General features: G+C 37.6%; 1 protein-coding gene across 3 annotated transcripts in view; it reads left to right on the forward strand.

The window, feature by feature from the left end:
• Dock11 (dedicator of cytokinesis 11) overlaps positions 1-12,695 on the forward strand; it is a 193,047-nt gene that overhangs the window by 95,643 nt on the left and 84,709 nt on the right. For 2 of the 3 annotated variants that reach the window (XM_077107462.1, XM_077107463.1), the window contains exons 17-22: positions 2,758-2,942; positions 3,029-3,094; positions 5,017-5,109; positions 7,116-7,239; positions 11,634-11,755; positions 12,314-12,400. In XM_077107462.1, the coding sequence (XP_076963577.1) occupies positions 2,758-2,942; positions 3,029-3,094; positions 5,017-5,109; positions 7,116-7,239; positions 11,634-11,755; positions 12,314-12,400 (677 nt within the window). The remainder of the gene's footprint in view (positions 1-2,757; positions 2,943-3,028; positions 3,095-5,016; positions 5,110-7,115; positions 7,240-11,633; positions 11,756-12,313; positions 12,401-12,695) is intronic. The other variant, XM_077107464.1, reaches the window with a different exon arrangement.

Raw genomic sequence — 12,695 nt, forward strand, 5'->3', positions numbered from 1 at the left:
CTACTATGTGCTTTAAATTTATGGAATTTAAAGTCTAGATGGAACAACAGATAGTAAACATGCAGATAAATAAGTGAATAATTTAGGCTTTGTTTGGGGTAGACTTTTTTGGGGGAGGGTACTAGGGTTTTGACCCAGGGGGTACTTAACACCTAGCCACATCCCCAGTCCTTTTTATTCTTTATTTCCAGACAGGGTCTTGCTAAGTTGCTTAGGGCCTGGCTAAGTTGCTGAGGCTGGTTTTGAACTTTCAATCTTCCTGCCTCAGCCTCCTGAGCCACTGAGATTATAGTTGTGTGTGCTACTGCACCCAGCTGGGATGGATTGGACAGACTGCTTTAAACACGGCGTCTGGGGAAACCATCCATTAAGCTTAGGAACAGAAGAGGGAGGAAGATCCCACATGTGATATTTGGGACCGTATGTTCCAGACCGAGGGCGCTGTGTATATTGTAAAGAACTTGAGGTGGGAGCAAGTTTAGTTTATATGAGTAGAAAGGAAGCCAGTATGGCTCTAGTATAGTGTGTTATGAGAATGAGGAGACAAGAAGTGAAGTAGGAAGGCTTGAGTCACATAGAGAATTGTATAGACCACCGTAACACCTTCAATATTGAATATTTGTTTCAAAGTTGTATTTTTTAAGAAAAACTTTTTTAGTTGTAGATAGACCCAATACCTTTATTTTATTTATTTATTTTTATGTGGTGTTGAGGATCAAACCTAGTGTCACACATGGGCTAGGCGAGCACCCTACCACTGAGCCACAACCCCAGCCCAAAAGTTGTATTTTAAGTGCAATGAGAAGTCACTAATACGTTGTAAGCTGGGGAGTAACATCTAACTTAACTTTGCACGTGTGTGTGTGTTTTCTTTATACAGAAGCTAGAAAAAAAGGAAAAGAAAAGTGGGAGAGGGAATCTCTAACTTACATTTTAAAACACCTGAAAGTGCAATGCATTCTTTCCTAAAGAAATACTTTTAAATATAGACAGAAGTATACGCATATAGATTATTTGCAGTGTTATTTATATTAACAGGAAATTGCAAACATTGTGTATCCACACTGTCAGTCTGCTTAAGGAAAGGGTGGTATACAAATACCATGTAACTTCATGCAGCCACAAATTATGATGCTTCCAATTTGTGGAATAAGACATCAGATGAAATGCCAAAAAATTAAAAAAAAAATTTTTTTGAGCGTGCGGTACTAGAGATTGAACACAGTGGCAATTTAGCATAGGACTATGCCCCCAGATCTTTTATTTTATTTTTATTTTGAGTTAGGGTCTCACAAAGTTGCCCAGGCTGGCCTCCAACTTGAAGTGATCCTCCTGTCTTAGCTTTCTGAGTTCCTGGGTTTACAGGTGTACACCACTGTATCCTATGGGATTAAGTTCTATATATAAGTAGAATTTTTATTTTAGTATATAAAGCATACATAGAGGGGCTGGAGTTGTGGCTCAGTGGTAGAGTGCTTGCCTAGCATGTGCAAGGCCCTGGGTTTGATCCTCAGCACCACATGAAAATAAATAAATAAAATAAAGGTATTGTGTCAAACTAAAAAATAAATATTAAAAAAAAAACATATACCTAGAAAGCAGATTAAAAGAAAATACACCAAAATGGTAATAGGAGTTGTCTCTGGGTAGTGGAATGCCTAATTGTTACTGTGTTTCTTTATACCTCCAGGTTCTATTGTAAATATGTATTGCTTCAGGGGCTGGGGTTGTAGCTCAGTGGTGGAGCGCTCGCCTAGCATGCGCGGCGTGCTGGGTTCGATCCTCAGCACCACATAAATGTAAAATAAAGATATTGTATCCACCTAAAAAAACCTAAGAATAAATATTAAAAAAATTATTGCTTCAATAATCAGAAACAAATATTCAACAAAAATTACTATGTGTTCAGGTCTAGCTTGTACTGGATCTTCCTTCTCCTTCAGTGTTACTCTGCAGGAAGGACTAGTAATCTTATAGCCCCTAAGTATATGGATAACCTTTATGTAGTGGCTGCTTCAATAACATATGCTACTAAACTTCTCTGGCTGAGGCTTTGTACTTTTCATATTTGAGAGTATTGAATTTATTATTGGTAACACATTGTAAGATCTGTAGTTTCAAAAAGCTTCCATTATTTCTTTGTGAAAATTTGCACCTGCACCAAGTTAACTTTTTAAAAGTGACTTGCCATGAGCTAATTGGAAGTATAAATTTACCCTTATTTCTTTCCCTGATACCAATAAAAATTTGCAGTGAAAGCTAAATTGCAGCCACAGGAGGGAAAATGTAATGGATTTCTTTGCAGAGTTTAAATTTGTCAAAATTATGATGTGTTATATTTGGCAAATCACTCAACATTGAGAATGAAACAGCAATTCGTGTCTGGTGTGAAGGGTTCCACAAAAATTAGCATCAGGCTACTCCATTGTGTCTTTTTTTTTAATATTTATTTTTTAGTTGTAATTGGACACAGTATCTTTATTTATCTCTTTATTTTTATGTGGTGCTGAGGATTGAACCCAGGGCCTTGCACGTGCTAGGCAATTGCTCTATTGCTGAGCCACAATCCCAGCCCCTCCACTGTGTTCTATTGGGTTTTTAAGTGGTTGTTTAACTTTTTGTCACTTACTAAGAATTCTATTTTTAAGCCAAGTTAATTTTTTCAGAACATAATCCACATGTATTTTTGTGAATCCAGGAATGTGTTAATGTTGTTAAACTGTGTACTATTTGCCTGTTTATTTTTTCCTGCTATAGACTGTATTACTTCTTCATATGTGCCCCTGAAGCCTTTTGAAAAGAATTGTCAAAATATTACTGTGGAGGTTGAAGAGTTTGTTCCCGAAATGACAAAATATTGTTATCCATTTACTATTTACAAAAACCATCTGTATGTCTATCCTCTGCAGTTAAAATATGATAGCCAGAAAACATTTGCCAAGGTAAGCAGTGTAAACTATACATTTCTGGAGTATAAAATGTTAGATTCTTTTCATTCTGACTCATTTTCAATGATTAATCATTTTAGGCAAGAAACATTGCAGTCTGTGTGGAATTCCGGGATTCGGATGACAGTGATGCTTGTGGGCTAAAGGTTTGTTTCTGATACTGATAAACATGTGTTTTTGGTAGAGGTAGAAGAGATGGAGATTTGTGGACTTGGTAGTGTCATGCTTCAAATTTAATTTGTCTAAACATCAAAAAGAAAATGTACTATGGTGACTAATTTAACTACAAGGGTTAGATTAAATGTTAATGTATAACAAAATGAAAGGAGAGCATATGTAGCTGTAAAAATGGATAAGCCTGGGCTGGGGTTGTGGCTCAGGGGTAGAGTGCTTGCCTAGCATGTGTGAGGCCCTGGGTTCAGTTCCCAGCATGCACACACATAAAGTAAGCTTTTTTGTATCAGTTTTGTTTTGCTTTTGTGTTTGTTATTGGCAGTGCTGGTGATAGAACTCAGGGCCTCATGCATGCTAAACAAATGCTTTATCACTGAGCTATAACCCCAGCCCACATACCAAGTTTTGCCATTGCTTTGATGCTTCTACACAAGGTCATTTTCTTAGGATAGTTTATAATAGTACCATCAGGGAATCATAAACTCCTTTCTCCTTGAAATCTGAACAGGCTTTTTGAGCTGACAGAAGCACAGCATGACTACTTTGATGTGAGATACAACTTCTACTCCATGACTAGCCAAATGGTGCCTCCAAACTTGGACTTGTAATCTCTAAAAATCAGAATCTCAATATTATGCGATATGGTGATTCTTAAATACTTAAAAAAACTGTCATATCACAGTTCTTTTACATTTTCCCTCTTTATAGCTGGTTTGGACTTTTTGCTCTTTAGTCCATTATTCAGAGACCTGAAAGAGAAGTCAAGAGAACATGTCAACATTACAAAGTGTTTATCTTGTTCCCTACTTCTCTAGCTTGAGCCTAAATCAGACAGATGGATGGCCTTATATTCAAATCCCTGGGGAAAGAGGCTGGAATTCCCCAAACTAAATCATCTTATGTTTCATAGCCTCTCCCTTTGAAAAGAGATTTTTTTACAGAGAAACTTAAAGATTGCCTGATTCAAATGCAGTGTATTTTCTCTGGTTCTCCCTTTAGTAGAGTCGATAACAACTGTTCTTTTCCTTCTAAGCAATATCCTTTTGTATACTTAGAGATTCTTAGGTTACTTCTCAGCAGTTCTTGAAAATTGCCTTCATAGCTATATTTAAGGAAAGTTGGATATTCACTCATATGGAGTCTCAATTTCATTTCATAGCTGGCCTAGAGGCTCGGTCTGAAGTAAAAGAGTGAGGCAATTAGTTCTTTGGCATGCTGACTCCATATTCATCCTTGAGCTTATTAAAGACCAGTAGAATTGAAAAACTCACATTAGAAATGAAATCTGATCATTCCCTGGAACCATAGAAAACTTTACATTTATTTTATCAGTATAACAGAAAGGCAATGATTTTTAAAATGTGACTCATAAAGTGCCATATTTTAAAATGTTAAAAGTAAGCTTCAGTGTAGCTTAATAGACATTCATTTTTTAATTCATTTAGCCTACAAATGCTTCTGCTAGCTTTTGTTTCTTTTTTAAAAGCTCTTCTCCTTGCCCACTGTGCAGTGAGCATCCAAAAAATGTTGCTGACTGGCAGAAGGGGTGCCTCTCATGTTAAGATACCCAAGTGGCATGAGAGGAGTAAGTTTTATAGGCCTGGTCTGAGAGTGTTTCCCTTCCAGATGATAAAAAATGTTCTGATTCTTACCATTAACTAATTTGGAATTGCATTTCTTTGATGTCCAGAAGTTCAAAAGCATCCTACAGGCATTATCTGAGGTGGTGTCATGAATGACTGTAAATGATTTGGAGCTTACAGGCTCATGGTGAGAGCTGCATGGGCTTGGCCATGGCCCTGTGCTCACAGATGCCTCTAACTGTATGTGGTTCCATAGCATCACATTTAAAGACCGGCATTTGGAATGGTGATTCTGTTTCCTTCTTTTTCAGTGTATTTATGGAAAACCTGCAGGGTCTGTTTTTACCACAAATGCTTATGCTGTTGTCTCGCACCACAACCAAAATCCAGAATTCTATGATGAGGTAAAAACATATCATTCTGGTATTTTTAAAATGCACTGGTTTCTATTCTTTTTCCTCTTCAAATTATTTCCGTCTTTTCATCTGTACTTGCAATCCCTGAATGTTTTGTTCCATGAAAACAGATAATGTCACATCAAAATGAAGGACGTCTTCTGCTTGGTACACTCTGATTACAGTGACAGATTTGCCCTAAATTTAAGGGCTTCTGTGATTTGAGATAACATGGTAGAAAACAAATATCAGTCTGGAGCTAGGATTTAGTCCTCCTTGCTTTGATAGCACTGGCTCTGTGACGCTAATTGACTTCCCTTTTTTGAGTCTCCACTTTCTTGACTTTAAAATGAGAAATTCAGAAGAAAATTTCTGAAAAGCCTCTAGCTCTTTCCCTTCTAGTTTTATGTGGTAGGGTGTAGCCAGTCTGTCATTGAAAAACTTTGAGAGACAGTGACACACACACGGGCCAACAGAATCTCCCTGGCTGCCCTACATACCTCAGTGAAAAGCAGATAAAGGGGAGTGGGGTGGTCTCTTCTCCCGGTCTCTGTGCTCCTTCCTGAGTTTCTCTCTCACCCTGTCTCCATCTCTCTTTTCCTTCACTCTACTTCTCCATCTCTATATTTCTGTACTTCCAGCAGGCCACTGCCCTAGCCTCTGCTAGCTTATATGTAGCTATTTATCCAGATCTGTAGACTGCTTTTGCTTCCTACGTGCTTCCATGGAACCTGAATGAACATACAGGCCAGATGCTCCGCTGTTTCTGTTTCTCATGTCTTCATTCTTGGCTTGGTCTGAGACCATTCCCTATGCCCTCCTGATTTCCCCAGGTCCACTTGCTGTTGTATGGAGGCCTTATACCCCAGCCATAGGCCTCACTCATTCCTTTCTCAGTTTGAGGGTGGGGAGGGGAATAGTGGCACTTTGCATTTTTGCCATCCAGGGAGGGAGTATATCCATATTTATGTGCAGTAGAGCATTAGATACCCACATGGTCTGGATGCCGTGAATAGGCATGTTCTGTAGTGAAATATACCTACAACAGACCATAGTTATAACACCAAAAAAAAACATGCCTTATGTGCATTTCTATAACCAAGACCGGTCACTGCAGAAAACTAGACCATATAGCAAGTAATCCACATTGCTTTTAGGATTCCTAAAATGAACAGACTTTTCAGTCATTCACTATATATTGACAGAGAGAGAGCGCATGCGTGCACGTGCAAGAGAGGGGGAAATGGCTAAAGGCATGTACACTAAATCAAATCTGTAGTCTGTAATGTCTCTTACATACTTGCAGGAGACATTCTAAGCATTAAGTTGGTTTCTGATTAGAAAATTGCTTGAGATACTTTATTATATGCATTAATTTTTAACTAAATTCATGAATCATAGAAGATAATTTTTATGTCTAAGAATAGAGCTGTGTTTTTCTTCTAGAGAAATTTATAAAAGCTCTAATTTGTGGATACCATAATGCTGTAGTGACTTTTCACACATTTATTTGTAAAGGTATATATATTTTTTTCATGCAGTAAACAACAACTTAAGAAAAGTAGCCTTTCAGATTCAGTACACATTGAGTCTGTTTGGGTTACCCACTATCCCTGGACTGTGAGGATGTGGTGTTTTTCTTGTTTGTTCATTTTAATTTTTATTGGTGTATATTAATTATACAGAACAGTGGGTTCATTGTGGCATATTCATACATGCATGTAATTTCATCTAGCATTTCAGAAAATTCTACTTCAAAATTGAATCCAGGAGAATCCAAATTACTAAATCAGCCCTCACAAGCCAGGAGAATATTGTCATGAAACCGAAAGTGACCAGAAAAGCATTTGGAATATATTTAAATGATATCTACTACTTGGCCGCTTGATCTGTCATTTAGGAAGTATTTTGGAACAGTGTGATGAAACTGAACTAAATGTCTGACAGTCCAGCTTGATAATTGAAATGAAACAAAACAAAACAAAACGCCATGTGTAATTTTGCTGTCATTTCAGATTAAAATCGAGCTTCCCATTTACCTGCATCAAAAACATCATTTGCTTTTCACTTTTTATCATGTAAGTTGTGAAATCAACACAAAGGGAACAACTAAAAAGCAGGACACAGTTGAAACTCCAGGTACCTGTGTTGTTTATCTTTTATTTTATGTAGTACTGGGGATCAAACCCAGAATTATGTATTCTTTAAATATCTCTTTTTAAAACTATTTGAAATAGGATATAACTACTTTTCATAAAGCTGCAGAACATTTATACCCTTTACAAAAAAGTACATTTCTGAATTAGAAAAGTTTTTTGGGGGGTAAGCTGGATATAGGGGTGTATGCCTATAGTCCCAACTTACTAGGAATCTGAAGCAAGAGGATTACTTGAGCCCAGGACTTTGAAGCCAGCCTAGGCAGCATAGCAAAATGCTTCTCTAAAAAAAGTTCACTGACAAAAGATGAACTATACATTCATTTTGTTATCATTTGTTCCAAATATCATTTTCCAAATAATCTGCACTATGCTTAAACTACTATAAGCAACATAAAATTGTTATTATTAAAGAAAAACACATATTGTCACAGGGTATTATCATTTCTTTTACATGGAATTGCCCAGCAACCGGAATTTTCCATTTCTGTTTACTGAGGAAGAGGGAAGTGTGCCCAGAGCCAGGGACATCTGTGAGCTGGAGGGAGGTTGGGGGCTGCCTGTTTCTAATGAAAAAAGAACAGATTTAATGAAGTTGAATAAGCTTTAGTAACAAAGTCCCAGTCCTGGTCCTATTTCAGCAAAGCTTCAGATAAACCAGTGGGAAGCAACCTTGGGAGAGCATAGGAGGCCTGTGAACACAGCTCATGTCATACCCACTTTATGAACATCTGTGTTCCCTGGGATGCAGATCAGGCCAGCCTGGATCAAACATTTATTTAGCAAACATTTCTGTATATTTATTATGTGCAAGAAGTTGTAGTAGGTATTATGGGAATACAGTGAAGCATCCACCATAGATCTGATGTTTAGTGGACATATAATCTTGGAAGGGAAATGAGTCCTATGTGGCCAATTATAATACAATGTAGAAAGTGGTGATTAACAAAATTATTCTACGGGTGGAGGGAAAGGTGTCTGGGAATCACGGAAGGCTTCCAGGAGGAGAGAATGGTATTACAGGGTAAGTGGATATATATATATTTTTTGGTATTGGGGATTGAACACAACCACTTTACCATTGAACCACACCCACAGCCCTCTTTTTTTTTTTATTTATTTCTCTATCCACCTATTTATTTATTTATTTTTGAGTTAGGGTCTTGCTAAGTTGCTGAGGCTCGCTAAGCCTCCCAAGTTACTGGGATTACAGGCATGCACCACCATCCCTGGCACGAGGTAGATCTTGAGAAAGCAGTTATGGCAAGAAGGTAGGGGATCTGGGATGAAGGAACAGCTTATAAAGGGTCATAGTACTGAGGAGTATGGACAGAGACCCACAAGTAGTTCACTGAGTCAAGAGTTCAGCATGCTGGGTGTGGGTCATAGGATGTGAAGTTGAAAAAGAGGCATCAGATTATGGAAAGCCTCAAATGCCAGCCAGTGGATTTGTTTTGATTCTGTCACCAATCTGGAACTACAGAAGAGTTATAAATACTAGGAAGAGCTGTTTTGAGCAAAAATGAATCAGACAGGAAAATAAAGGGCAAGGTGAGTTGGAGCAGAAAAAAAGAAGGATAGAGGCAACACCAGTAAGGGAGCTATTTCAAATGTCCAGGAAAGGCTGAGGGCCGCATTATGACAGCTTCAGAAAGGCAGAGAAAAAGGGAATTACAGAAAAAGAATAAGTGCCCTCAGTATCTGGGGGTTCCACATCTATGGAACATTCAAGGAACCATGCATTGAAAATCCTTTTTTCAACAATTGCAGCTATACTGAATACGTGATTTTTTTTTTCCTTGTCACTCCTAAATAATGCAAACATCTATTTACATAGCATTTATATTATATCAGGCATTACAAGTAATCAAAAAATGACTTAAAGTATACTGGAGGATATGTGTGGTTATATGCAAATACTGTGCCATTAAATATAAGAGACTTGAGCATCCAGGGATTTGGATATCCATGAGGGGTCCTGGAAGCAGTCTGTGGATTCTGAGGGAAGACTGTATATTGGACCTAGCAAATGACTGACAAGATGATTCAAAGTAAACTGTGAAGTTTTAAAGTTGGGTGATTGGAAAGAAAGTAATGCCATTGGCAGAATTGTGGCCAGGCATGGTAGGTTTGGAACTCATGGCAAGTTTGAGGTATTAGGGAATCAGCTGAGTGATGCCCAGCAGGCAGCAGGGCAGAATGTTAGAGAGCTCCCTTAATGGTTAGTATAATCCTGCTCTTCATCCCCATAGAAATTGAAGTTAATTCAGGGTAGGGACCTTGAGAATTGAGAAGAAAACTAGTAGGACAATGAGAACCCATGAGAATATATATCTCCTGAATGATAAATTTCGGCTTCCTTTGCCAAGTCCTAGACAGAAATGGGCAAGATATTCAGTGAAGCATGAGATGGTTATTCTTTGTGCCACTCATCAGTTTTAACTGTTCACCCTTTAAGTGGCTTCCTACCTTTGAGCCAGATGGCATGCTTCAGCTTCCTTTGAGCTTCCAAGCGCTCTATATTAGTTTTGACTAAGGGACACACTTGACCACGATCTGATTAATTTACAGTGTAAAAATGTTACCTAAGCAATCTTATAGAGACAGAAAGTGGATTCATGGTTGCTAGGGACTGGGGGAAGGGGGAATGAGAAGTGCCTGCTAAGGACTCTGAAGTTTCCTTTTGGGATGATGAATGCTCTAGAATTACATAGTGTTGATAGAGACACAACAGGAAATACACTAAAAACCATTAGATTGTATGCTTTAAATGGATTAATTACATCTGAGTTATATCTTGATAAAAATTTCTGTGAAGAAAAAAATGTTTCTAAAGAAGCAATATATATTTTCCTGTTTTCAAGGTTGGAAATCTTTTCTCTTTTGTCAAATTTTCTGTTTAACTATGATGATAGAGTCACTTTTTTTCTTAGTGTTTTTTTTTTTGTTGTTGTTGTTTGTTTTTGTTTTTGGTACCAGGTTTTGAATCCACAGTTGCTTAATCATTAAGCTATATCCCTAGCACTTTTTATTTTTTTACTTAGAGACAGGGCCTCACTAAGTTGCTGAGGCTGGCCTTGAATTTGTGATCTTCCTGCCTCATCCTGCCAAGTCGCTGGGATTACCAGCATGCACCACTGTGCCCAGCTATGGCAGAGTCATTTCTAATGGTTCTTCTGCTCAGGTTACTTTGTCCTGCTTTTTACAAAAGAAAAGGTCTGGACAAACCATTTCTGAAGTTGTACTGGTAAAGAAGCCTTTCAGGCATGTTTCAGAGTCTGAGAAAGCCATTTAGTTTATATAGACAAAGCAACGTTTTGGTCTTTTAAGAATTAAAGCATTTGCCAAATGAAACACGTAAGTGAAAACATTGTAGCCTGATTTGTGTTGACTTCTGTGTTCACAGTATAAACATACAGACACACACGTGTACATGCACTTATGCAGAATTTTGAAGAATTGGAAAGGAATGACTTTATGAAGTGCTCTCCAGCCAACACCCTCTCTTAATTGCCAAAACTTGATCCAGAGCAAGCTTTTTTACAGCTGAGTTATAAACACTTGAAACCAGAGTAATTTCTATAATGGAAATACTGACATTGCTCAACTTGAGCAACACAGATGGCTCCGGCTCTTTTAGCTAGAACATGATGAGGTTTCTAATGGAAAGCCAAGGCACCCTTTTGGGGGTAGAACTGTTAAGAAATGTAGAAATTGGGGAAAATCCTGCAGCAGTGTTAGGTCATAAACACTGGCCTGGCCATATTCTTCTACTACACCTCCTCCTCCTGTAATCAGGAAAACTCAATCCATCTAGACAATTTGTGTTTACTGCCTTCTATAAATATTGAATGTAACCTTCACTTGTAACCTTAATTTTCCATTGTTCCTTACCCTGGTGTTGCCATAACATATTGCTATTGTCTGAGATGGTCTTAGCTGTATGACTCTGCACTCTTAGTGGAGGGATAGATGAGGGTAACCCGAACCTTTAAAGAAAACAAACAGAAAAGCCTACCAAAACCATCCCTCATCATGTAAAGATACTGATATTGATGCACATTTTAAGTTTTAAAGTGTTTTCATGATATCATCTCTCTGATTTCTCAGTTCTTTTTAGATAGGGAGACTATGTTTTGTTGTTTTCATGTTTATTGGCAAGGAGATACAGTAAATAACTTGTTAGTGGCCAGGCTAGGATTAGAAATGATCCAAACCCATTGTTCCTTCCCTAGTTCGAGGTTGCCCAACACCTGGGCTCCTACATACAGATGCCCAGAAACATCACCAGCCTGCCCTGCTCCCCAGCAATTAGACATTTGTGTAGCTAATTTCATTTTCTATTTCATTTCTTATGGCTTATTGTTGTCTTGGCAGTTGGGTTTGCCTGGGTACCTTTGCTGAAAGATGGTAGAATCATCACATTTGAGCAGCAGCTGCCAGTTTCAGCCAATCTTCCCCCAGGCTACTTGAATCTGAATGATGCCGAATCAAGAAGGGTAGGAAAATATTTGCATCCGAATTCTGTTGATACAGTTGATCATTTGGGAGTTAAAGTATGGTCTGTGGGCTGGTGCTGGTCTACTATAAATATAAGTATGGAAAATATGTATTTATAGCAGTTTGATAAAGTATCTTTTGCCTGTTCTAATAACTTTTAAAACTGGGCCTTAGATTTTGTGTGTCATTTTAAAAATTCATTTATTTAAGTAATTCATTTTTATTATCATTTATAAAAACAATCTGTAAAGGATTAGAAATTTAATTGTTGATAGAACTTTATTTTATTTATTTATATATGGTACTGAGAATCGAACCCAGTGCCTCACACATGCTAGGCAAGTGCTCTACCATTGAGCCACCACCCCAGATGGATTAGAAATTTAAAATGACTTAGGGTGTGTTTATTCTAGATGCATGTTATTTTCTCTAGTAATCCCATTGTATGAATCTAATATATTAATTTCTGGAAATTGTTGAAATGCATGAAAGTGTTACATGTTGTTCATCTATCTCTTGCTACAAAATAGAAATTCATGTCTGTTTTCTGTTTTCAGCAATCAAATGTAGATATCAAGTGGGTAGATGGTGCAAAACCTTTGTTGAAGATTAAAAGCCATTTAGAGTCCACCATCTACACTCAAGTAAGTTATATCATCTGAATTGTGTCAATTTGAATACTCAAATATATTTCTGGATTAAAATAGATGATAGATTCCTACAGGCCACAAAATTTTCTCATTAATAGCATGATTCTAGCTCAGGATATACCATTGTTGCTAAATTATAAGATCCTTTTATTGCTGTTAGCCGATTTGAGCTTCTCAAAACTCTGAAAGGCATGTGGAAGCTATCTTCATCTTATAGGTGAAGAAACTGAGGATTTGATAGGTTAGGTAACTTCCCCCAAGGGCATGCAGTAATAATTAGGGGAATCAG

Source organism: Callospermophilus lateralis, chromosome X, assembly GCF_048772815.1.
Source record: "Callospermophilus lateralis isolate mCalLat2 chromosome X, mCalLat2.hap1, whole genome shotgun sequence".
In the NCBI taxonomy this organism is placed as follows: Eukaryota; Metazoa; Chordata; class Mammalia; order Rodentia; family Sciuridae; genus Callospermophilus; species Callospermophilus lateralis.